This window comes from Heterocephalus glaber, unplaced genomic scaffold (genome assembly GCF_053883595.1).
Source record: "Heterocephalus glaber isolate CG9 unplaced genomic scaffold, H.glaber_assembly_v1.0 deba00001463, whole genome shotgun sequence".
NCBI classification, from domain to species: domain Eukaryota; kingdom Metazoa; phylum Chordata; class Mammalia; order Rodentia; family Bathyergidae; genus Heterocephalus; species Heterocephalus glaber.
In genome coordinates this window covers 1,503,111-1,529,005 of record NW_028258310.1, presented here as the reverse complement: position 1 = coordinate 1,529,005, position 25,895 = coordinate 1,503,111, and the positions used below count along the sequence as shown (strand labels likewise).

General features: G+C 35.4%; 1 protein-coding gene and 1 pseudogene across 3 annotated transcripts in view; one reads left to right on the top strand and one right to left on the bottom strand.

Moving 5' to 3' along the window:
• The window catches only part of Cep120 (centrosomal protein 120), a 67,302-nt gene that overhangs the window by 22,937 nt on the left and 18,470 nt on the right, over positions 1-25,895 (top strand). For all 3 annotated transcript variants that reach the window (XM_004854478.4, XM_087180519.1, XM_087180520.1), the window contains 11 exons: positions 700-927; positions 2,040-2,256; positions 3,290-3,467; positions 6,835-6,984; positions 7,937-8,119; positions 10,353-10,449; positions 10,548-10,700; positions 11,231-11,320; positions 16,811-16,903; positions 17,868-18,029; positions 24,800-24,922. In XM_004854478.4, the coding sequence (XP_004854535.1) occupies positions 700-927; positions 2,040-2,256; positions 3,290-3,467; positions 6,835-6,984; positions 7,937-8,119; positions 10,353-10,449; positions 10,548-10,700; positions 11,231-11,320; positions 16,811-16,903; positions 17,868-18,029; positions 24,800-24,922 (1,674 nt within the window). The remainder of the gene's footprint in view (positions 1-699; positions 928-2,039; positions 2,257-3,289; positions 3,468-6,834; positions 6,985-7,936; positions 8,120-10,352; positions 10,450-10,547; positions 10,701-11,230; positions 11,321-16,810; positions 16,904-17,867; positions 18,030-24,799; positions 24,923-25,895) is intronic.
• Positions 23,402-24,607, bottom strand: LOC106010167 (KRR1 small subunit processome component homolog pseudogene; annotated as a pseudogene).

Genomic DNA, 25,895 nt, shown 5'->3' with positions numbered 1-25,895 from the left:
AATGTTGTTTTTCAAGGCTTCAGTATAGTAGGAGGAAGAATAGTTTCATAACACATAGCTGGAACAGTCTTTTATTTTTCCTTTAATTTTCAAAAGGTGGGTAATATTGAACTTCTGTTTGGTTATCATTAACAATACCTTTCATCCCACATATACTTTCCTACCTTTTTTTGTTCATCCCTCTGTTTTATATATAAACATATGAAAAGCAAAAGAGAAAAAGAAGTACTAATGGTGTTTTAAAGGTGAATAAGATAAACTTATTTGAGGTAAATTTGAAATTAGGCTTATCCAGTGACGTATTTTTTTAGAACTATGTTTAAATTAATGTTAAAATGGAAATAGAAAAATGTTTGATTTTTTAAAATTCACATTCCCTTTTTATACAGTTTGCATTTGTAATATGTAGCATACTGAAATAATGAAGTAATCATAGCTCAGCAAAGAGACCAAAAAGGATGATAACATAAGTACACATTACTGAAAGAAGGAATGAAAATTACTGATTGACTAGTAAATTTTGTTGTATCACTGGTTTTAACAATCATGTGTGAGAAGTACTTTGAGCAAGTGGAGCAAGTGGAAGAGTTAGCCTGCACTATACTGTCCTTCTATGAATCATTTTGTAACTTTTTTAAGTTTATGGTGTTTAGGAGAGAACAGAGACAGCCCCGTTTTGATTTTTCCTTTTCAAATTAGATCCATCTGTGCTGTGGAGACCAGTCACTTGGAAGTACAGAAATACCATTACATGGACTACTGAAAAGGGGCAGTACAGAAATCAACCAGCACCCGGTCACAGTTGAGGGTGCTTTTATCCTTGACCCTCCAAACCGAGCCAAACAAAAGCTTGCACCTGTTCCTCTAGAGCTGGCCCCAACTGTGGGAGTGTCTGTGGCTCTGCAGAGAGAAGGCATCAACTGCCAGGCAAGTAGTGACCCCTCTTTGTTCCTCCAGCTGCTCTAATGTCATTCATTTTAACAAAAGTTGAGCCTACAAAGACTTACCTGGCATCAGTATTTTTATTCTTAATTAATAGTCTACATTATATGATACTTCCTTTCTGAATGAACCTTTTAGAAGAGTACAGTGGCTTCCACTTTATTTTATATATTTATTTTTTAGACAGGGTCTCACTATGTAGTTCAGGCTGTCCTTGAATTCACTGTCCAGCCCAGGGTGGCCTCAAACTTGGTGTAGTCCTGCCTCAGTCTTCTCCCACCCAACTGCTGGCATTACAGGTATGTTCCCAACTCAGGAGCCTCTACTTTATAATTCATAAGTGACTACACTCAGAGCCCTCTTAACCTTTGGGGTAGTTTTGTGTAGTACAATCCATTTTCACATTTACTGTGGCAGAAGGACAACTCTGGCAAAGAGAATTATTTTTAGACCTAGTCTCTGGGGCTCTGCATTAGTGGTATCTTTTTGGTTGGCATAACTTCAGCTAAAAGAAGATTGTTAGTTCATTAGAGCTTTATAGTCATCATATTCTTTTTAAACAATTTTTTCAATAGAAACGAGTGTTTATTTGAATGTATATTTTTTTTGATTGTATATATTTGCAGAATTAGCTTTAATATTGTGTTCTTTTGAAGAATTGATCTATATGTAGATTGTGAATTAAAGATAGAAAAACTGAAATAATTTAAAATGTGTATATATGTATGTATCTACTTAGAGGGAAGTGGACTAAAGGAAAACCTGTTTTTTTCCCTTTAGGCATTATTGCATAGCACTGCCTTGGGAAGAATCACTGTTCCCAGGGTCATGTGTGCCTGACTTTTGCAAATATTCTTTCTTACTCATTAGGATACATTTTGGTACTCAGCTCTGGGTGTTATATTTCCTTCCTGTTTATCTTCCTTTTTCTAATTCTAGATGCTATAAGAAAATTTGCAGATTGTGAAGAAAAATAGATTAGGAATATCCAAACTGGGAAAGGAAGCTTATATGTATATAAAAGCCAGCTGTTTTGCTTATTATGAACAAAATTGTACTTTATTTAAATTATTACTTTATTTAAACATTGTTTTTAGTCTTTAGTTGAATTAAAGACCCAGAATGGACATGAGCCAGAGCTTTCAAAGAAGAGAGTTTTATCTCCCGTAAAAGAGAAGACGCTTACTGGTCCCAAATCACCGAGCATATCCCCAGCTGCACCTCCCAACCAGACACCACCAGCCAAAGACGATGCCACAGAAAGTGAGGTAGAAAGCTTGCAGTATGATAAAGATTTAAAAACACATGTAAAGGGTAAGATGTTCTTTGCACGTATCTTTTTACTCTTGGATGTTGCAGCCATCCAGTTAAAAAACAGCTATGAAAACTTGCATGGGTTTTAAGTAAAAGTTGGAGTTTTTAAAAACCAGTAATGGTGTGGTGACATAAAACATTTCCATTTAAAGTAATTGTAATCTATTTAACTTTGTAATAGAGTTTACTAATTGAGGAAAGAAATTAAAAAATGGGGCCGGGGATTTAGCTCAGTGGTTTTGCTGCCTGCTGCATAAGTGCAAGAACCCGAGTTCGATCCCCAGTACCAAAAAAAATAAATGTAGTTCATTCAAATAGATTTTTATACTATTCAACTCTTGAATAAAGATTCACTGGAATTTAGAAAAAAGAGCTATTAACTACCTCTTCTGATAAAATGATAGTAATTTTTATTTCAGATCCTTGAGAGTTTCAGAATGCATGCATCTGGTTTTATAATATTTTTCATATATTACATAAGGGTCTGTAGTTAACTGCACAGTAGAAGTAAGTAGTGGTAGATTGGAGTTAGGATTTGGGAACAAGGGTTGGTTCTGTTGCTGAGTAGATGTGTCCTTGGGCCACTTACTAAACATCTCTGGTCTGTAATAATGTTAGACTAAATATCTCTGTCTTCAAGTTTTAGCTTCTTGTTGGACTGTTTCATACATACCTAGAATAATGACAACTACTTTGTACAAAACAGTGATGTAATTATCCCTTTAGTAAATTGGAAGTGTAGCCCTTCAAATGCTTAGTAGTATATAGCTAACTCTTAGAAATGTCAGTCAGATGTTGCTGCTTCAGTTATCTTGTTTTCATGTTTTTGCAATATTTGTAGAGAGTGAGCTTGCTCTTTACACAATTCCAGAATGAGAGTTAAAGGCCAGGTAATCTGGACAAGCCATTTCTAAGATACTTAGCCTCAGCTCATATGGTCATAACGCAAAAGTCAAATTCCTTGTATAAAAATAAATGAGATGGAAATTTTAAATTATCTGAACAATTTTTCAAAAATTCATGTCCATTTTAGGCACTAGTTCTTCTGTACCTGCTTCACTGGCCCAGCCGGTTGCTGCGTCCAAAGCTTCAGAAACAGCTTCAGCACAGAAGATTGCTGTTCCTGCAACATCGCATCACTTTTGCTTTTCAATAGATTTAAGGAGTATCCATGGCTTGGAGCTTAGTTTTCCGGTTAACTGTATATTAAGGTGTGATTTTTGTTTAAGGAGAAATGCCTTTCCTCTAGTTAGGGAATTGCAGAGAGAGAAATGCCACCAAAAGCATAACTTCTGTTAAGTCAGTGGCTTAAGGGGTAAGACTGTATCCTAATGACTTTGAATTTAAACTAGAGTGGCATTGGGTAATGCCTTTTCTATTCTGGAGTAATAATTGTAGTTATTTATAATAATTTATTGATGCTTCTATTTAAAATGTAATGACTCTTGAACTTTAAAGGTTTCTGTTGTTGTTTTGTTTTTCTGGAAAGAGAGCCTGTAGGTTAAAATAATGGGAGTGTATAGTGTTCAATTTCTCTATAAACCTGTATTATAGTGGAAGGCTGTATTCCTGGTATCTGCATTTTAAAGCTGTGAATCTAAAAGCCATACTTAATGAGCTGGAATAAGATGTGTCCAGTGTTCATTACAAATAAATATGTATGGGTCAGGTGTGGTGACACACCTGGAGACTGGCAGGAGAATTGCAAGTTTGATCCCAGTCTGTCAAAAACAAATTTATGTGTACACACACATACACACACATGCACACACCACTTAAATGGCTTTACACAATGGTTTGCTTTTAATGATGTTACATTTTTATAGACTTTAGTGACTGAGATATAAATTAAATATAATAAAGTAATGTGTTTGGAGTATTTAGCTAAATTCTTTAAGCATTTTATTTGAAGTTAAGTTGTTGGTCTTTCTGTGATTAAAGTGAGAAAATCTTTTGTTTTAAAACTAGGATGATATTTTTATTAGAATGTTGCTGGCACAATAGAATATCTCCTAGACGGAGTGGTACCCCTTTTTATTGCCTTTTTTCAGGAGGACATGGATGTGGTACATAATGATTACCATGAGGAGCTGGTGCGTGTGCACAATACATCTCCGTTCTTTTTTCATCCCCCCACCCTTCCCCTCCATCCCTCCTTCTCTCCATCTTTTGGTCCCCTTCCCTTTTACAAAAAATCTATCTCCTTTTTTCTTATTATCTTTTATTTTGCTCTTTAATTTATTTATACTTTGGATTTCTCATATAAGAGAAACCATGCAATATTTAAACTTGTATATCTAATTTATTTCACTTAGCATTATGGTCTCAAGGTGCATCAATTTTTTAAAAAATGGCACAAATTTATCCTTCTTTATGACAGAATAGTACCTATTGTGTATAGATACCATAGTTTCTTTATCCGTTCATCTGTTGATGGACCTACAGACTGCTTCCAAGATTTAGCTAGTATGAATTGTGCTGCTGTAAGCATCAGTATGCATGTATCACTTTAATATGATGTCTGTAACTGTTTTGAGAAGATACCTAGAAGGGCAATAGCTAGGTTGAAAGAAATTTCTAGTTTTAGTTTTTTGAGGAATCTCTATTAATTTCTATAGTGATTGTACTAGTTTACATCCCCACCAGCAATGTAGAAGGATTTCTTTATCCCTGCAGCCAAGTGAGCACTTGTTATTATTTGATTTCTTGATGATAGCCATTCTTTCTGGAGTAAGGTGATATCTAAGTATTGTTTTAGTTTGCATTTCTCTAGTAGCCAAAGATGTTGAATATTTTTTCATGTATTTACTAACCATTTGTACCTCTTGTGAGAAGTTTCTTTTCATTTCAATTGCCTGTTTTTTGATTGGGCCTTTTGTTTGAGGAAGTCTAATTTTTATATATTCTAGATATTAGTCCTCTGTCTGAGGAATAGGTCACAGTTTTTTTGTCCCATTCTGTAGGTTGTCTCTTCACTCTTGGTAGTTTCCATTGCCTATGTCTTTAAGAGTTATACCTGCTTTATCTTGTAACTGAGTAAGTGTTTCTGCTTATGTCTTTGATCCATTTTTATTTTAGTTTAGTACATAGCAAGAGATATGGATCTAAATTCAGTCTTTTGCATGTGGATAACCAGTTTTCCCAGTACCAGTTTTTAAAGAGGCTATCTTTCTTCCTGTGTATTTTTGGCCCCTGTGTCAAAGATCAAATAGTTGAATGCACCTGGGGTTGTTTCTGCTTTGTCTGTTTTGTTTCATTGATCCATGTGCCTGTTTTTGTGCCCGTACCAGGCTATTTCTATTACTATAGTTCTTTTAAACTTGAAATCTGGGATTGTGATCCTTAAAATGAGAAAATCTTTGTCGTTTTGAAATGGCACTCCTGTGGATCTCATTAACTACACATTGTTTCCTGCTGTTATTTGAGGCATACCTGCTTTTTACGTGATAAGTCAACTCATATTTGCATCTGAATTTTCAATAGTTTCCTTCTTGTTTCCAAATCGTCTATCCTTTGGTATGAGTAATGGATAGGATCAGAGGGACCTAACACTAAGAATGAATATGAATTCATAGAATCAAAGTCCTGTTTCAGCTTAAGTTCTACAGTTACAGTTAAATGCTGATTTATTACAAAAATGTTTTTATTTGGAAACTGAAGACTGAAAAAATATTTTCTCCCTCACACATAATTTTTCTCAAAGGGTTTGTTTTCTGTATTTTAGAATTAGAATTGTTATTTGTTCTGGTTTGTCTTTTCCCCCTTCATTTCTTATCTCACTTCTGCTGTTACTAGGGAGTCTGGTCTCAGTATGTCTGGAGAGGATGTTGGCCAGGACCACAGTCACAGGCAGAATGCAAAATTAGAAGGCATAAATAAGCCTACTTAGAAAACACTAATATAAATTTTTATGTTTACTTCTTGCCATCAGAACCATTTTTTAATCATTAAGTACCTACATTATTCCAACAGTGCCTGACATTAGAGATACATGAGCCACATAAGCAGCTCAGCTTACTGAGGAAGATGGATTCACAAGTTCGTTAATGTAGTTCACTTGGCAAAGGGAAAAAATATTCTAAACAAGAACGAAATAGTTGCAACCCATTTAACATTCTACATAGAATTCACTAGTTGCTGGGTCTGTCTTTGATCCATTTAAAGCACTTTAAAAAAATTGCTGCCCATTCTTTTCTCAGCTTGGTAAATTTTAGATTATGATGCTCTAAATTGATTTGTAAATTGTGTTATAGATTTTGTGAGATAAGACTGGTTTTTGAACAAGTTTAACCTGCAGAACTTACGTCAATCTGTTGTTATTATTATAATCACTGGATCCTGTACTCCTGTGGTAGGGACTGAAATTCTATGACATGAACTCTCTCTGAGATGACTTGACTTTGGTGGATGTGCAGGAATTGGGTAAATGCACGAGATTTTTTTTTTCTAGGAACAGCAATTTTTATTAGTACTGTTTAAATTTTAGTTTTATATATGTTCTAATAAGATATAGGATGAAACCAGACTATAAGTCCCATCTGTAGACTATATTGTAAGACTGTATTTTTAAAATTCTAGGTATTCATATCCATTTTTTGGAAGTGCAGCTCCTATTATGACTAATCCTCCTGTGGAAGTTCGGAAAAACATGGAAGTTTTTCTCCCCCAGTCTTATTGTGCATTTGATTTTGCAACTCTGCCTCATCAGCTGCAAGATACCTTCTTAAGGTTATGTATACACTGTGTGTATTTTCATTTCTTAACTCTTAAAAATTTGTATCTTACTAAAAGAAGGAATTTATGTAGTTTAAATCCATAGCAGTTTATGCATTTGAGAATCAGGAGACAAATTTACTGATAATGTCTGTGATATTTTTGCTTTTATTACAGATATATGTGCTTTATTATTAAAGGCTCTTCTGATTTTTCTTACTCATTTGTTTGACTTTAGATACTTGAACTTTGGTAAGATGATCTGTAATGAGTGAGTTTTGCAAAGAGGTCTTGCCTTTTTGAATGTAAGGAGATAAATAACTAAGAATATGTCATTTGACGATTGATTCACTGATGGCTATAGTGAGTTATTTGATCCTCTTTTTCATTTACATTGGAGGTGTTTGTTTGTTTTGGTACCGGGGATTGAACTCACGACCTTGAGCCCACAAGTGGTGCCACTGAGCTAAATCCCGGCCCTGGAGGTTTTAATCTAGCCATCTGAAATAGATTTTGAATAAAAAATTAGATCTCTGCAATCTTTTACTTTCTTAAGGCATCACAATCCATATATATATATATATATATTTAAAGGAAGAATGAAGCATTGCTACAAATTATCTGACCATTTTTAGGGATAGTGCTATTTAAAGGGTTTTCTCTATTACTTAGAGAGAGTTATAGAAAATGTAATAGTACTTCATATTTGTCACCCCATGGAATTAGGCCTTTACATAGATGACTTTCCAGGTAACAAAAATGTCTCTGACTACATTAATGCCATTTGACTGCATCAAAAACTTTAGGTGAGGGCCGGGGATTTAGCTCAGTGGTTCTGCCACCTGCCTCACAAGGTCCTGAATTCAATCCCCGGTCCCAAAAACAAAACAAGACAAAAAAGCTTTGGGTGAGTAAAGACTTTAATTCAGAGATGATAGATAAGAACATGCATTTCTCTTTTTCTTAGGATTCCTTTGCTGGTTGAATTATGGCATAAGGACAAAATGAGTAAAGATTTACTCCTGGGGATCTCAAGAATCCAGCTTTCTAACATCTTGTCTTCAGAAAAAACTCGCTTTTTAGGCTCTAATGGTGAACAGTGTTGGCGTCAGACTTACAGTGAGAGTGTGCCTGTTATAGCAGCACAAGGGTAATGCATTTCACAGAATTTGTTTTGACTTTGCCTTTTATTCATGTAATGATTCCAGTTAAAGAGCCACAACCTCACAACCTGATCCTGCCAGATCCTCTTTTTGCTGATTTTTCTTCTTTGACCTATGGGCTCTATATTCCAGGTTACTCCTTAATTTTCTGATATCCATTTTACTTCACAGACATAAAGAATCTTTGCTACAATAATTCTTACTAAGATTGCTAAGTATTTTCTCTCTTTAGCCTGACAGTTTTTAATTTCAGGATCTGTTTTATGTTCTTATTTAAAGTTAGATTTATAATGTAATTTTACATTATTTTGCATTAAGACAGCTGTGACTTTTTCTCCTTGAAAAATATTTTAACTTCTGTCTGAAATCTAAAGTCAGAATGTTACAAATGTCAGTAGAAGCAGCTTTTAATTTCTACTTTATTTCTTTTGTGGTGTCAGGGATCAAACCCAGGGCCTTGAGCCTACTAGGCGAGCACTCTATCACTGAGCTATATTCTCATCCAGAGGCAGGTTTTAAAATGCTATAAATTATTGAGGGCTAGGGAGTATCTCTGTGGTAAAGTGCTTGTCTAGTATGTATAAAGCCCTGGATTTGATCTCCAGTATCACCAAAAAAAAAAAAAAAAAAAAAGGAGTGGTTGGAAGGGTGTGAGGCTTCATTATAGTGTACTTGCCTAGCATAACCACAGCCCTGGTGCAGTCCTCAATTCCACCAATAAATATTTTTTCCATAATGAAAGACTTGAAATTTTCATATATTCTAGTCAACATATTGTCATTAAAAATTAATAAAAATTCAAATTCAGTTTAACATTATATGCCACTTGTCTGTTTTTGGAACATAGCAAGAATGTTAAAAGGAAATGAGGCTCAGCAAAAGTCTTAGATCTAAATGTTTTATGGAATTTCTTTTCTTAGTCTTCTCCATCTGTAGCCACTTGCAGAGACTGAAAGATTTAAAATTTTATTCATTTGGAAGATATGGGAACAGCTATCTTGGATAATCAAGCATTTGGTTAAAAGAGTTCTTTTTTGTTTTGTCTCCTCTTACTAAAAAGTCTCTTAAAATCATTAATTTCTGTAATAAATAGAATATAATCAAATCATTAATAATTGAAGCTTTTTAAATGCTGCCTGTTATAAATATTACTTGTATTGCCCTGCCTTGTAGGTAGAGAAGTTTTAGGAGATTTACCTGCATAAGAACCTCAGACATGCTCAGGAATTTTTTTTTGTGTATATAGTAGTGGTTCATTTTATTTTATTCATTTCTTCCAGAATTTGTGTGAGTAGGAGAATAAAATGTAAAAGTTTGAGAATTAAGAACTGTAATTGTGTGAGATCCATTTATTAAAGTTTTGTTTGACTGAAATTATTTGATTTAGAAAAACTTTTTCAAAGAATTTATGTTCTTCCAATGTTTTGTCTTGATTTTATTATTTAATGATCAATATTACATGTAGTTCTGTGATATGAAGAGGTGCTTGTTATGCCCAAAATAATATATAGTTATCTTCTAGGAGTTATTCAGAGACAATACTTACGTAAAAGTACACAAAAAAAACCTGTCAGAATAACCTATATAATCAAAAGTAGAGAACTGTTAAGTGTATTTTCACTCATAAGTTCATTAATATAATTTCCTAGGCAGTGAGAAACCATATTTTGAAGTTGGAGGTCAAGCTCAGTAGTAGAGTGCTTTCCTAGCATGTGTGAGGCCCTGTGTTAGATCTCCTCCACTAAAGAAAGCACACAAACACACGTGCGCATGTGTGTGCATCCACATTTTTGAATTGTTTATGAGAAAATGCTTCTGATATAAATTGGAAAAAGACAAAACTGTCAGTGTGCCTGCTTGTATGTGTGTCTACATGTAAGTAAAACAATGAGTAAGGAAATAAACTCAGTATTAGCAATATTACATGTGGAAAGGAAGATTTTAAATTTCATCTTTTATAACTTTTTAATTTAAAAAAATGCAGCTGCTTGGGTATTGTGTAGTAAATGTAGGTTATGCATTTATCAGAGTATTTGTGATCAAGTAAAATTGTGTATATGGAAGGTTTTGAACCCTAGAAAGCTACGGTAATTTCAGCAGCAAGTATCAGGTGCAAGAAATGTTGCATATTCCTCAACACTGGACCACAGCGGAAGTAAAAGGAAAGATATTATAAAAATGTTTCCGTGAATTTGAAGGTATTTCTTATTTCATTTGTAGGTCAAATAACAGGATAGTAGATCTTTCTTATACTGTGACTCTAGAAGATTATGGACTAGTAAAAATGCGTGAGATTTTTGTCTCTGATTCATCTCAGGTAAATGTAATCAAATGTTATCCAATTATTCCTTAAAAGGAACCTATTGTATGGGTGTGTGAGTGTGTTTTAAATGTATTTTTCTGTTCATATCTTAGGGTTTACCTGCTGTGCAGCAGAAGCCATCATCTCTTCCTCCGGCTCCTTGTCCTTCGGAGATCCAAACAGAGCCTCGTGAAACACTAGAGTACAAAGCAGCACTTGAGCTGGAAATGTGGAAGGAAATGCAAGAAGACATTTTTGAAAATCAGGTTACTTTCTAAGTTTTCCTTTAAAACTCTGTTTTATGTTTTCTTAGTATGTATTTCCTTCTCTATAGCTGGATATTCTTTCCATGTTCCTGTCTAGTTTCTTTGAATTACAGCAGTGCCCTACTCACAAAGAAAAATTGAGAATAGAAAGATTACTTGAAATACGATGATTTGGTTGATGCCTCTTTGAAGGATTTCTCTAAATTGTGTCCATTATTATTGGGCAGAATTAAGAATGAAGGTTATTCTTTTAATTTCAGGTTATCATTTGGTATATCCTCCTGGAACCCAGCACCATCAGTCTCCAAACAAGAGAGCTAGAAAACAGAATTCACCCTTAGCTTTATACTCCCAAATTACACTCATATGGATGTTACTTTCCTCAAGCAAGCTCCATTTTTAAAAAAATAAAATAGAATGCCTGAAAAAAAATTAGTGATCAATATTAGTTCCTTAACTGAAAACAACTGTTGTGTTTATTTGAAGTATTTGGAGTGTTTTGGAGGTGACTATTTTTCTTGCTTTTGTAGTTAAAGCAGAAAGAACTGGCTCATATGCAAGCTCTGGCAGAGGAATGGAAAAAAAGGGACCGAGAAAGAGAATCACTAGTAAAGAAAAAGGTAATAACTTGTAAAATTTAGGGAAGAAAAGAAGCATATTAATGATAATATCTTGTTCTCTATTAAAGAAAATGTTTAGAAGGAATAAACTAATTATAGTTGCCATAGAGGAAATGAAAGGATAGGTCAAGGCAGGAGAAAGGCTTTTCACTGTAAGGGGAAATTAATATACTTTTTGAGTTTTGAAATATGCAAATACATTACCAATTCAAAAAATATATTAATTTTTAAAAATGAATATTCTAGGAAAGCCTAACTTTATGAAAAAGAAAATAGCACATTTTAAGTATATATGAAAATTATAGCCTGTAAGTTAATTAAAAACCTCAAAACCTTTTGAGACATTTTTAGAATCAAATCATGAAGTAAATAGCATCTTTAAAACTGCTAATGTGAGACCACATAATCTAATCTTACTCCAGAAAGCAAAAGTTCAGTATTTATCCACTTATACAGAACTTGTATTGACTACAACAAACCCTGACAATGAAATTTCTAATACGCGATTTTAAAACTTTGATTTCCATGTATTCCACCATTTTAACTTGTGTTGATGAGCTGTTGCAACTCCAGTCTGAACACAGATCATGATGATTGCCTGATAAGTAGATGAGCTATTTATTTGAATTAGTCATCGAAAAACATAGATTTGAATTTGCCGTTTTCTTCCAACTTATTTTTCATTTTGAGACCAAATATTTCATTTGTCATTAAATACCCAATTTAAAAAGAATATTGTGAAGTAGGATGTGTTAACATATATGATTGGTCTTTAAAAAATCGAGTCAAAAGGAGAAAACAAGTAGTTTTGTTGTTTTTTTTTTGGTACCAGGGATCGAACTCGGGTCCTTGTGCTTGTGCAGCAGGCGGCGAAACCACTAAGAAGTTTTTTTAGTGTAATGAAATCTTTTAAACCCAAATTCTCTGAGAATCTCACTGTTGTATTTATGTACTCATATTTATATGACTAATATATTTGTATTACTGTTGTTTTTCAATTGAAGCTTTTTCAAACACTGTATTAACTTCTTTAACACTTTGAAAGTTTACCTGAAAGAATACGTACACCTGCTTCCCCCTAAAGAGCTTTCTGCATAAGCTGAGATAATGTTTGTTCTGGCCTATATGTGACTGCCTGTCAGAAAGCCAAAGATAGCTGTCATGTACCCACAAAGGAAGGCCATATAAGGGACATGAAGAAGTGTTTCATAGATAAGATCATGTTTTCACATGGTAGCTATCACCAAGTAAACCAAAGAGCATTCCAAAGAGAGAAAGCCCTTTTAATGAAGACAGAGAAGTTTGAAATAAGCTCTCCATTAAGAAAACTGTAGTTTGATGTGGGAGGAGGGAAGGACAGGGTGTGCCTTAAAAAATAGGGTAGCCCAGGTTGACATGTGAGGGACTGAATGACTGTATATTCCATTTAGAGGAATTTTGACTAGATTTTGTGTAGGCTTTTCCAGTCAGGGCTTCCTGAGAGAATGAAGCCTCTTGCCCTAAGGCATTGTTGGTAATGAGTTAAATTTCTCTCGTGCATCTAGATTGCTAGAATTATGTACCATTTTAGGAGATGACAAAGAAGATAATCACTTCATTTTCCACGTTCTGTGGTTTGGATGATGTACCCTGTGAAAAAAGATGAAACTTTTTTTAAAATGAAGATTTTTATATAAAGAAATAAGGCAATCAGATTTCATTGTAGAACAGTCATTCTGATGGAGGAGTAGTGGATGAAATAGAGGAATCTGAAACTAAACTCAGGGAGACCAAAAAAAGCAGTGTTTACAAATGAAAATGACTGTAAGCTAGCTATAGGATTAAAGAAGATGGAATGCTTTCAAGAGATGATGTAAAGGTTGTTTATATCTTTGGGCCTCAAGGAGTCCACAGTGCTGCCCTTAGTCAACTTCTTTCTCTAGTCAGTTCATTCTCTTTCCAGAACACTTAATTCACACAGTTTTCCTCCTATCAGACAATTCTCCCTAATCCTCATCCACTTTGATCTCTTCCTTTGTAAAACAGTTTATCAACTTGACTTTCTTGACCAGACTCTTACTGTATTTTACTGTTTTCACTGGTTTTTCCTAATTTCATGCTAGATCTAGCCACTAAATAATCAGCTTTATTGGCTTGCCTTAGGGCCCAGTCCTTGAATTGCTTCTTTTCTTTATATATACTCCCTTCTGTGGTGATCTCATCCACTTCCTGATATTATATACATCAAAATTATACACGTAATATGCAGATAGGCACATACACTTGTATGCTCCATCCATGACTTATTTGGATTCTTCACTTGGCTTCTTAGCTGCCTACATACACCACCAATTAGTAGTCTAATAAGGATCTTAAATTTAGCATATCTAAAATGAAAGTTTTTATCTCCATTCTCTAAATTTTTCCTTGTTGACTCTCTATCTTAGTAAATGACATTTTTTACTCAGTTGTTCAGGCTCCAAACTAAGTCATGTTTGACTGTTCCATTTCACATCTAGTTCATTAGCAAATCCTGTTGGCTTCACATTCAGAAAGTATTCTGGAAACTAACCACTTTCAAGCACCTCCATCACTATCATGGTCACTCCTAAGATTACTGTTTACTTTTTTAAAAAACATTTTTATTAGTGCCTATTAATTTTACAAAATATTGAGTTTCCGTGTGATTCTCATACATACATATAACTTAGCTTGATCATATCCATCACCCTATTGCTTTCTTTACAGGCCCCTCCCCCTTACCCCTTTCCTCTTGTCCAATAATACTCTCCCATCTAAGTACTTCTTAACTTGGTATCTCTTCCTTATTGCTAGCCTCAGTACTTTTTATACCCACACTGGCCCGAAAGTGCAGCTTTTAAAATATAAGATAAAATTATGCACAGTTCTCCTCTGTTCACAACTCATCCTACTGAACATCACATTTAGAATGAAACTAGAGTTCTTACTAGGACCTCAGCCTCAATGGTCTGTGCCCTAGCTTTCACTCGCACTTCATCTGTCAATCCATTCCAACCACATTGGCCTCCTTGTGATTCCTCAAACCACCTCCTTGGGATCTATGGAACATCTTCCTCCAGAGAAACTTTTTTTTATCTGCTCAGAAAAATCCAGTGAAGTCTTTTTTGTCTACCAAAATAGTGTCCCCTTCTCTTGTCTGCAGGCACTGACCCTTCACTCTGCATTATTTTCATCACAGGATGGACTTATCTTAAATATGTACTTATTTATAGTCTGTCTTCCCTAAGAATATAGGTTCCACACAACTTTGGTTTTGCCCAGTGTATGATTGGTATACAATAAATATTTGTCTTGAGTTCAATCCCTGGTACCAAAAAAACCCAAATATTTGTTTTAAAAACTTAGCATTTCAGACTTTTACACAATTTTAAGTTTGAGATTTATGAGGAATACCGTATGGAAATTTCCAAAAGGTATTTAGATCTGGAGGCCTGAAACTTTGGAGGGAGTTTGACTGTATAATATAAATTTGGGAGTTCTTAGTCTATCTGATGGTAGGAAAATGAGATCACCCAAAAGATTATGTTGCTTGAGAGAAGAAAGCATCCTGGATGTCTGGAAACACAGATATTGAGTGTTTATATTAGTGACTTGATTAATAGTAAAGGGTATGCTGAGTATAGATTTAGATGAACCAAAACTAGATGGTATAGTTAACAAAAGTAATATAGAATAGTCCTGAATGAGTGGCATGCTAGGCCTAAATCATCAAAATTAAGGTATCAGATTCTGCAGTTACATTGAAATGATTGTTTGTTTTTTTGTTTTTTGGAGTTTTTTCATTCCAGGATTGAACTCAGAACCTCGCGCTTGTGAGGCAGCGGCACCACTGAGCGAAATCCCCAGCCCCTTGAAATGATTATTTGGACATTGGGCATAGTTATGCCAGGTTTAAAAACTTCTGGGAATTGTTTTTTAACATTAGCAGTGTAGCTTGATCTTCAATTAGGAAAGACAGTTTTAGACTGTGTTATTAGACATGGGTTATCCTAGACTTTGGAAGTACACAGACTTTTGTCTCAAATTTGTGAGGTCACATCTGTGTATCATATTTTTGAAAGGACTTAGTGAAGAACCTAGATTAGAGAATATGTAAATCATAACCTATGAATTAGACTGCAGTGTGTGTTCGTCTTAAAGGAGAAACAGAAAGAGATGTGACGGTCATCACCAGTCTGAGATATGGGAGGATGTATTTCCTCTGTCCCAGGGCAGAAATAAGATTAAAGTATCAGTTTCTAAGGAGCATTAAACCAGGGATCTTCTGACAGTATGAAAGATAAGATCGAGATGGGGATCTGGGACCTGGAAACTACTTGGTAATGAAGGCAAAAGAAAAAAAAAAAATTGGTTGAGAAAGTCCTAGTAAAATAATATTAGTATGAATGGAAAGATAGAAAACCAAAAAAGTCCTGCATCCTCCATAAACTGAACAGGTAGGCTTCTTATTCTGAATAGGGCTCCTGTTCTTTTTTTTTGGTACCAGGGATCGAACTCAGGTCCTTGTGCTTGCGAGGCAGGTGGCAGAACCCCTGAGCTAAATCCCTGGCCGTAGGCCTCCTGTTCTTAAAGAGAGACTTCAGGCCTAGAGAAATCAGAGTAGTAGACTAGAAGTTAGATCAGGAATCTAGTTACTTTAATATAGTAAAATATCAGATCAGAAATAATAGGAAAACTGTCTTAGTTACTTTTTCTCATTGCTGAGACAAAATACCTGACTTAAAGGAGGAAAGGTTTATTTGGCTCACAGTTTATAGAGGTTTCAGTTCATAGTTGGCAGACTCCAAGACTGGGTGGCATGGCAGAGGAGCATCACAGAGGAGAAACAGTTCATGGCAGGCAGAATACAGTAAACAGCAAGCAATGGCATAAGCTCTTTCTGTCCTTTACATTCTATCTAGGGTGCATGCCCTTAGGGCAAGTAGCACTCACACCCAGGGTGGGCCTTCCTATTGTCTATACTCAGAACAGCCCACAATCAGTGGACTAATTTAGTAATCACATACCCTTAATCCTAGCATCACACACTCTAGAGCCAGCCATCTCTAAAAAGCCCCACCTATGACCACATGAGGCTTTGAGGGAACACGCAAGTCAACAAGAATTGATTTGTAACTGACTAGTTGATCTAGCAACTGGATTAGTTCTAAAATGAGAGAGTATAAGTGACTGAGAGGTTCAGAGAGATACTGGAAGATTTTAAAGGTCTAGGTTTTAATTCAGCCCAAGATTTTGCTACCAAACTGATTGCCCAGTAGGAGAATTTCCTTGGGAAACTACACTAAGAGATGTCCAAATAGAAGTGTGATAGACTTCTTTGTAAAGGAACAGTGGGAATTCTGCTTTTAAATTGGTGAATGTAAATTGACCCTTTCCTATTCTCAGATCCTATTTCAGTGAAATATATATTTTAAATATGTATATTTTTAATATGAGGAGAATATAAAATACCTTTTTTATTATATTTAGGTGGCTGAATATAACATTCTGGAAGGAAAACTCCAAAAAACTTTAATTGACTTAGAGAAACGAGAGCAGCAGCTTGCCAGTACAGAATCAGAGGTACCTCATTCATCTATCATATCATTATTACACAGAGTCTATAAAGTTCATACCATTTATTTATTTTTGCTCCTTACTTAATATAGCATATTCCATGGAATTATTTTTCAAACACTGTAGAAAAAACTGCTATTAACTAGATAAAGCATGTTTCCTATGTTAGGGGTAGATGGAAAAGTGTTTATTATTTGAAATAGTTAACTGTCATTTAGCTAACTTTGGCTGACTTTTATAATAGTGGAAGTTTTTAGTTAACTTTCCCGTTATATGGAGAGAGTAGTTGGTTACACTGCCTAGAGAAAATAGAACATAGATGCAGGGGCATACAATCCTAATTTTTTTTTCAGAGAGAATTTCTCTCTTTCTTGCCCAATAAAGATGAGATCACAAGAAAGTATGATGCCTTATGTTAGTATTACGCCTACTTAACATTTTGATGGGTCTTAACTAAATGCTACCCTAAAACCTTTCCATAATGTTCATTTTAAAATAACTAGAATTTTAAAATTTAAATGTCACTTGTCTAACCACAATGTTTCTGAAAATTTTCTCAGTAGATCACCCTAACCTTAACATTACAGTTTCTAGGATTTCTAAATGATTTAGGTGTGTAGACCTAAATACATCTGCTAATCACTTAGGCAGAGAATCAGAAGTCTCTAACAGAAGAAAAGAAACTCAGGTGCATTTGTTTTTATAATAAAAAAGGACTGTATTTAAATGAGAAATTTAAATGATTAGGGTGTTTTCAACTGAATTTATCCAAATTATACATGGATTTTTATATTCTTATTAAGTGATAATTGAAAACTGTAAAATCAATTACTTAAACATTATCATAACTAAAAGGGATGTGAAATTTGTAAATATTCTGAATATTTGACAGAAAATAAGGATAAGACACCATTCAGCAGTATAATGCAGCTAGTTATAAGCCAGATTCTTAAAGATGTTTTTCTTTAAGCTTCAAAGAGAGAAAAAGGAATTGCAATCAGAACGTGAACAGAACCTGAAGGAGCTTCAGGACTCTGTCCGTCGGGTCAGAGAAGACTGTGTTCACCAAGTAGAGCTGGAAAGATTAAAAATCAGGCAGCTGGAAGAAGATAAACACCGACTTCAGAAGCAGGTCGTCATCTTCTTATTCTTACAGCCTATTTGTATTCTACAAAGGGTCACTAAAAAGTGATAAAATTCACTATGATTTGGATTATCATATTTATTGCACTGAGATTCAAATTTACTTTCAAGTTGGATCTTGTTTTTCTGAGTTAAAGCTAAGGCTGTGTTAGAATAATTTTATTTCCCATATTACTATTTGAATGAATTATTTCAGGTGACTTACAGTGTAAAATGTTTTTCTGATAGATCTCCTTTTAGCACATATAGATAATTATGTAACACTGGGCCAAATTCAGCTAGGCACTATAATGCTTGAGAGAATTGTCCATTTCCTTACCTCATAGTCACCTCTTAACCCATTCCACTCTGCTTTATGTTTCTCCTGCTCCAGTTAGGCAGTTGTTAGAGACACCACAAATGGCTGAGTCACCAAGTTCAGTGAACATTTTTCATTTCTCATCTTACTAAAATTTATTGACAATGTCAACATTATTGTTTTAGTCTTTTCTCAACTTGTGTGCCATCACTCTCCTTGTTTTCTTCCATCTTTCTAGCCACCCTTCACTTTCTTTTGCAGACTTATCTTACTTTAGCCATTAAATAAATGTTGGCCTTCCTGCAAGCTCAGAACGTACTTTCTACTAAATAATCTTTTCTATGTCCATACTTTGAAAGATAATCTGTGTGTCTGAGACTTTTACATTTATATTTAAGACCTTTGTTTTGCCTCTAGTCCCATATACAAGATTGCTTTTTTGACATTTCTATTTGGATGTCCTAAAGGCATTTTAGATGGTTTTCTCATCCATACCCAGTCTTTCTGTGTTTGTAATTTCAGTGATGGGACCATCTAATCTCATGTTGCATCCAGAATACTTTTGAAATTTGTAAATTATCACATCCTCTTCTTTGAAACCTTTTATTGTGTCCTTACTCTCCACAGTCCTCTGCATAATTTGAACCCACCCTGTCTCTCCAACTTATCTCCCATTCTTTCATACCTGCTGTGTACTCTTGCAGCTACATTGGTCTTCTGTCTTCTAACCTGCTGTGCTCAATTCCCTTACATGATCTTCATGTGTGCTGTTTTTCTGGGCCCTTTGAACACTGTTGACTTTTAGTTTTCAGCTAAAGCATCATTTACCCCAAGAAATCATTCCTGACCCCTGCTCACAAGTTTAGGTCAAGTTTTTGTTATATATTCTCATGGAATAATTACTTTCTTATTCTTTTTCTTTATCCTCTATCAGTTTTTATTTTCTTTAGCATGATAATTTAATCAGTGTCAGATTGTTTGTTTCATAGAAAACCATTTTGGCTTATAGCTATAATCCTGGAGCCCAACCCAGTTGTCAACAATGATAAAGATACAATAAATATTTGCAGGGGAAAAATTAAGCTATTAAAAATTAAGCTTATCTTTCTTGAAAAATTTCAGTGTAGATTAGATATAATGATGAATGCCTTTAAAGTCCTTAGTACATTCTATCATGAAAAACAATTTCCATAGCAGCTCAGGGTCAGTAACAGTTAGATTATTTACGTGGTTTTAAAGATAAATTTGATTGTTACTGTGGGGTTCTCATTTAAAAAGGGGCCGGGGATTTAGCTCAGTTGTTCCGCCGCCTGCCTCACAAGCACAAGGACCCGAGTTTGATCCCCGGTACCAATAAAAAAAAAATATTAGAAAGTTGTAAAAGTGGGCAGTTGTCATGTATTCACTGGTAATTCTTCTCTTCTCCTACTTATCAGGAATATCTAACCACCTAGAACAAAGGCTTTTAATATGTATTAGAATCACCAGAGATACTTTTTGTAAGAAGAGGACGAACTGTAGGATGAACTGGTAGTTTTTAAAAAATTACCCAGGACATACCTCTCATCTTTTACCAATGTTCTAAGACCAATTGGGAAGCAAGAAATTTCCAGAATGCCCAGATTACTACGTCCATGACTGTACAGATTTATAATTTTCAGATTTTCTGTCACTGAGATAAAATACCAACACATTCAACCTAAAGGAGGAGAGGTCAGTTTATTTCGGCTTACGGTGTCAGTGGGTTCTGTTGATTCAGTTCGTGGTTGGCACTCTCCAAGATGGGAACTGCATGATAAAAGGGCATGGCAGAGGAAGGCTGCTCACATCATGGCATTAAGGAAACAGAGAGCTGGAACAAGAATACACACATCCAGGTCACACCCACAGTGACCTACCTCCAACCAGGCGCTACCTCCTAAGACCCCTGATGAAAGTATAAAACCCCTGTGGGCTAGTCACTTTCCAAACACGAGACATTGGGGGGAAATTTTAGATCTAAATTGTAACGTTCTGCCCTTGACACTCAAAAGGCTGACATTCATTTTGGTATGCAAAATGCATTTTAGTCCATCTCTGATATGCCAACATCCTTCACAGTCCAAGTCCAAAGTCTAACTGAAGGCAAACTCTTAGCTGTGAGCCCTGGTAAAAATCAAAAAGAAAATTAAATACTTCCAATGTATAGAGTAAATGTTCCCATTCCCAAAGGGAGAAATGAGGGGATAGAAAAGAATCAGACCAAAACCCAGCAAGCTAAACTTTAAATCCTATAGCTATGTGTGCAGTACTCAGAGCAGGTTGTGGTGAGATACAAGGTCCAAAAGGCTTGGTTGTCCCCACCCCTGCAGCATTGCCAGTAGCAACCTCCATGGCCTATCTCCCAGGCTGGCCCTGGCCTCACTGCCTGCAGCTTTCTTTAGCAAATATTCTATATTCCTGGCACATCCAACTTGCTGGGAATGCAGTTTTAGCTTTGCTTTCACAATTGCATGTGTTGCCCACTTGGGCATGCTGTTTAGTCCCCCAGGCCTTTGAAATATTGGTGGAAGCCTCTGTGACCTCATAACTCTTATATTCTGTATTCCTTAAAAAACTAGCAGCACATGGATGATGCCAAGGTCTGCTCCCAGGGGAGCAATACCATGGCTGCAGAGGCCTCTGAGTGCATAAATCCCTGGCTAAACTCTGGGAAACACTTTTGTAAGTGGCACCAAATGAGCTAGACTCCCTCGGCCTCTCTTAATTCAGTCTTTAGCTTTTGCACCTTTGAGCCTGTGATAGATGGGATCTTGCTGATTCCTAAGATGACTTCAAGCCATCTTTCCTGTTGTCCCACTGCAAAGTACTTGGCTTATTTTTAATGCTAATCTTTTCAGCCACCATATTCTCCATGGCCTCAACTTTGCAGGTGCTTCTTTTCTGACGAAGCTGCAAATTTATCATATTATTCAACTCGATTTTTTTTCTCCTGATTTTCACTGTAGACCTGACTAAAAGTGGCCAGCAATACCCATGCCACAGCCCAAACATTGGTTTGCTTTTAAATTTTATCCACTAGATCAATTAGCCTACCACCCTTCATCTCAGTCTCCCAGTCTCAGGACATAGGCAAAATGAAGACAAATTTTCTGTCAGTGTAACATATGTGACTTCTAGTCCAGCTGTCAGAGTCCTTGTTCCCAACTGAAACCTCCTAAGCATGGCCTTTATTGTTCATATTCCTATTAGCCTTCTGGTTTGCGAAGCTCCAACCAGAATCACTTATCAGGCTTGGCTTACAAGCATTCTAAATCTCTAGTTGACATCTCCAAGGCTTGCCAAACTCTTTTCACAAACCAGTTCCAAAAGCTTTTGAACCATATGGTCAGATATAGTCACAGCAGCACCCTTACTTCTCTGGTGCCAATTTCTGTATTAGCCAGCTTTCACATTCCTGGGACAAAATAACTAATGCTCACAACTTGAAGGAGAGATGTATTTTGGCTCACAGTTTCAGAGGATTCAGTCTGTAGGAGGGCTGCTCCACAGCAGAAACAGCGTGGTAAAATGGCCTGGTAGAGCAAAGCTGGTCATTTATGATTGCCGGGAAGCAGAGAGAGAGGGGAGGAGTAGCTGGGGACAAGAATACAACCTTCCAGGTCATGTGACCCATTTCCAACCAGGCTCCATCTTCAGATAGTACATTCAGCTACTAAACTGATCAATAGATGCATCCACCAGAGTATAGTACCCCCATAATCCAGTTACCTTCCAAACATATGAAACTTTAGAAGACATTTTAGATGTAAACCATAACAACATTTCACTTTTTTATGTATAGGAAATCTTCTGAGGCCATTATTCCAAGTTATATGTATTATATATATAATCATTTAACTAGACCAGCAGAAGAAACAATTAAGTGTTGTCAGCCATACCAGATGAAGATAAAGTATCTGTGTATCTGTATTCAAAAAGAGAAAAGTTTAGGTATAATACTTCAAAATTACTGTAGTTTATGAACCGGTTAGTAAAGGAAAATGAACCTATGTGCCTTGGTAGCTTGCTGGTTTACAACCTGATTGTTAAGTAATTGTTCATAGTAATGTACCTGAAACTACCAAATACGATATTAAGTTTATTATGCTTTTTATTTAAAACAGAAAAGTAAATGACTTCAGAATGGTTTTTATTCAACTTTGAATATTAAAAGAAGTAAACTTCATTTGTATGGAAACGTTTCATGCACAGAGCAGCTCATTACCTAAAGAAACTAGATACATCCTGATTAGAAATTTTTTTGTCAGTGATGATTTCAATTCCATTTGCCACAGGTTTTCTGAGTATTTCAACTTTAGTTAAATCTTAAATCTTAGGAAAAAAATAATTGGTTTACCTAATGATGGACAGTCATATCAGTATGCGTTTTTGGAAAAAATGTCTTAATGATTCTAGCTTGTATTTAATTTTTTAAAACCCTCAGATTTGAAAAGAATATTTGTATGCCCTCTTTTTCTTTTAAACCATTTAAAAGGAAATTATAATGTTAGTTAAGGCAATCTACCTCTTTTTTAAATATACGACATATTGACTGCTTTCATTAGAGCCTTACTCTAGATGAAAATATCTGATTTCTATTTTTTTTTTTCTTATGAGCTGTTTAATCTTGCAATGAAAGACAAAATGATAAGAAGGGATAAGCCGAAGTATTCACTTACTCAAAATATTCACTCATTAGAGAAGGAGAGAGAAAGCACTGAAAATTTTGCATTTATTTTTCTTAAAACTAGATGCTGGGGCAGCATATTTAAAGGATAACCAACAGCTCAGACATTCTTTGGATTTAATGCATAATTACAATAGTCACATGCACATCCTAAAACAAAAAATAAAAAGTTATTCCTAAAATCATGTGTCAGTAAAACTTGCCTGGAATTGATTATACAATATACACGACATGTATACTACTTTGTAGCACAAAATTTCTCAGAACACACATGAAAAATAGAATAATTTATATTTATAAAAAGTACTATTTCGTGAACAAAACAACTGAAACTCAGAAAAAAAGTGATCAGAATATTATAGGACAACTAATGCCCTGTTTCTCTTTGCAAAAGGAGGTAGATTCATAAATTAACAGTTCAGAGTCTGGTATTTTAATGTTACTTTTTTTTCTTCTTTTTCTTTTCATCTGCTTCCAGTTTAAGCTTAACTTCTTCAGCTGTAAGGGCTCCAAGTTTCTTATTCTTTGCTTTCTTAACCTTTTCCTTGATGGTAGCCACATCAGTTTTAGTTTCAGTAGAAGTTTCCTTAGGTTTTGCAAGTGGCTTTTCTTTAGGTGGAATAAACGCTTTATTTCTTTCCTCTTGTCTCTTACTGAGAGCTTCTGCTTGTTTAGCCTTTATTGCTTCCATTTGCTGTTGCTTCTTCTGATTTTCCTTCAAAAAGTGTTCACCATTAGCCAATTCTTTGTCAACCTGACTTTCTGGCTGTGGTGGTGGGAATGGTGTATACTCTTTCTTACAGTTTTCTTCTTTGGTTCTTTGCGTTTATTCACATTTTTGTGTTTGAACTGTGGCAAAAATCTTTCCCAACTTTGTGATCATAAATTCAGAATCTTTTGCTAACTCTCGTTTAATCATTAAGGTTTTGATATTATAAATTGGGTGAATATTCTTCATGGTATCTAGAACTACTTTTCAAACCTCTTTTAAGCCACTAAAAGGTCCAGTGGCTGAAACTGTGTTTCCCTGAACCATAATGTAACAGTTTGTTAAGAGTTCCAATGCCTTCAGAGTAGATTCTTTGGGACCAATAAATCGTTGTCTTCTTTTTGTGACTCTTTATTTCTTAGTAAAGAACCTATTTTAATGATGTCACACACAACATCATCCTGAAGGATTTGTACTGCCTGTTCAAATGAAACACTTCTTGCTAACAGTTTTATTAGATCTCTGGCCCTGATGATGATGTATGGATCAAAAGTCTTCTTTGTAGTACAAACAGTCATGCTGCCCTCATTCAGGTCCAGGGTTGCATTAATGTGATGTTCATTCAAAGCCTTCTGCACCAAAGGCCAACACCTTTCAAGTAGGCCTTTCTATATGTAGGGAACAAAGTTGCAAAACTGCTCTCCTCCAAGAGTCCTCTTTAGAAAAAGCTGGTTCCTTCCAACCATCAGGAACAGTGAGGAGTTCTGATTCATCTAGGTTCTCTGGCTTCGGTTTCTGGCTGCGAAATTCATTTTTCTCAGGTGCTGCAGATGTCCCGTTCTCAAGAGCAGAATTCTAGGTTTACCTGTGCTACTGATTAGCTCACTAGCTCTTTCACCCTCAGTTTTTTTACCTATTAAAATTATGATGGTCATCATTTTATTTATTATATTTTGTTTTCTGAATGTTCTATATGAACATGCCTTAGAATAAAAGATACTGTTGAGATTTGTTTTTAAATGTCTAAATATTTTTAAAATACAGCTTCTTGATGCTGAAAATAAGAATAAGACTTTGGAAAAAGAGTTCCAACAGTTCAAGGATCAGCAGAGCAACAAACCAGAAATCCGTCTACAATCGGAAATAAATCTTCTCACCTTGGAAAAGGTACCCTGTTAATTTCTTGGCAACTAGTCCCATTAATAAATTTATAAAGTCAGTAAGTAACATATATCATACAATTTAATAATATTTCATTATTCTAATATCAAATAAGAATGTGTCAGAGAATTCAAGTGATAGAACATTGTTAGTACTTAAATTTGTTAGATTATCAGTTATAGCTTACGCTAATTAGCGCAAACATGTAGAAATACAGGAATTCACAAAACTGTCAAGTAAGCTGAAGAACTAGTTTTAAACTATGGCAGGAGAAGCAAGGCACAGCCAGTATTTGGTCACAACAGCCCAGTTAGGATGCCATGTCCCTGGATTCTGTGTCTTCTGGTTCTACGGTCATACCACTGAACTGTCAGTTTTGTGGTAGCCGTTGTGAATCTTCTTTATGTCTTAGTACTCTTTAGATTTGATGTCCTAGACCAGAGTGCCCATTTACATCACAGACCTCTACTCTAGCTGTCAGTTTGGAAGAAGGGATAGCCATCCTATTTTGTTTTCTGTGTTTGGAAGTCAGGTCCTATGTCTCATATTAAAATTCCCTCACAAACAGAATGTGCAGGGGCTAGACATCAACAAGTGTGTAATGTCCAATGGGCAAGGTAAGTTTGACAGTATGTATTGGGATTTGTTTGAGAAGAAGAGAGGGGCCAGGGATTTAGCTCAGTGATTCTGCCACCTGCCTCGGAAGCTCAAGGTCCTGAGTTAGATCCCCGGTACCAAAAAAAAAAAAAGAAGAGGAACCAGTGACATAGAGTTTGGCAAGTGTGTTGGGGAGCAAAGGCATTGTGGTGAGACTTAAGCCCTGATTCTTTGAGGAAGAAGGCCAGCTTTAAAGTGTGATGGTAGAATATAGTAGATGAGGTTTAAAATATGGACCTTTAAATTCATGGCAAGGAGTTTAGGTTTTGTTTTAAGTCGAATAAGAGTTGTGCATAATAGTTAACAGCATCAACATGGAGGC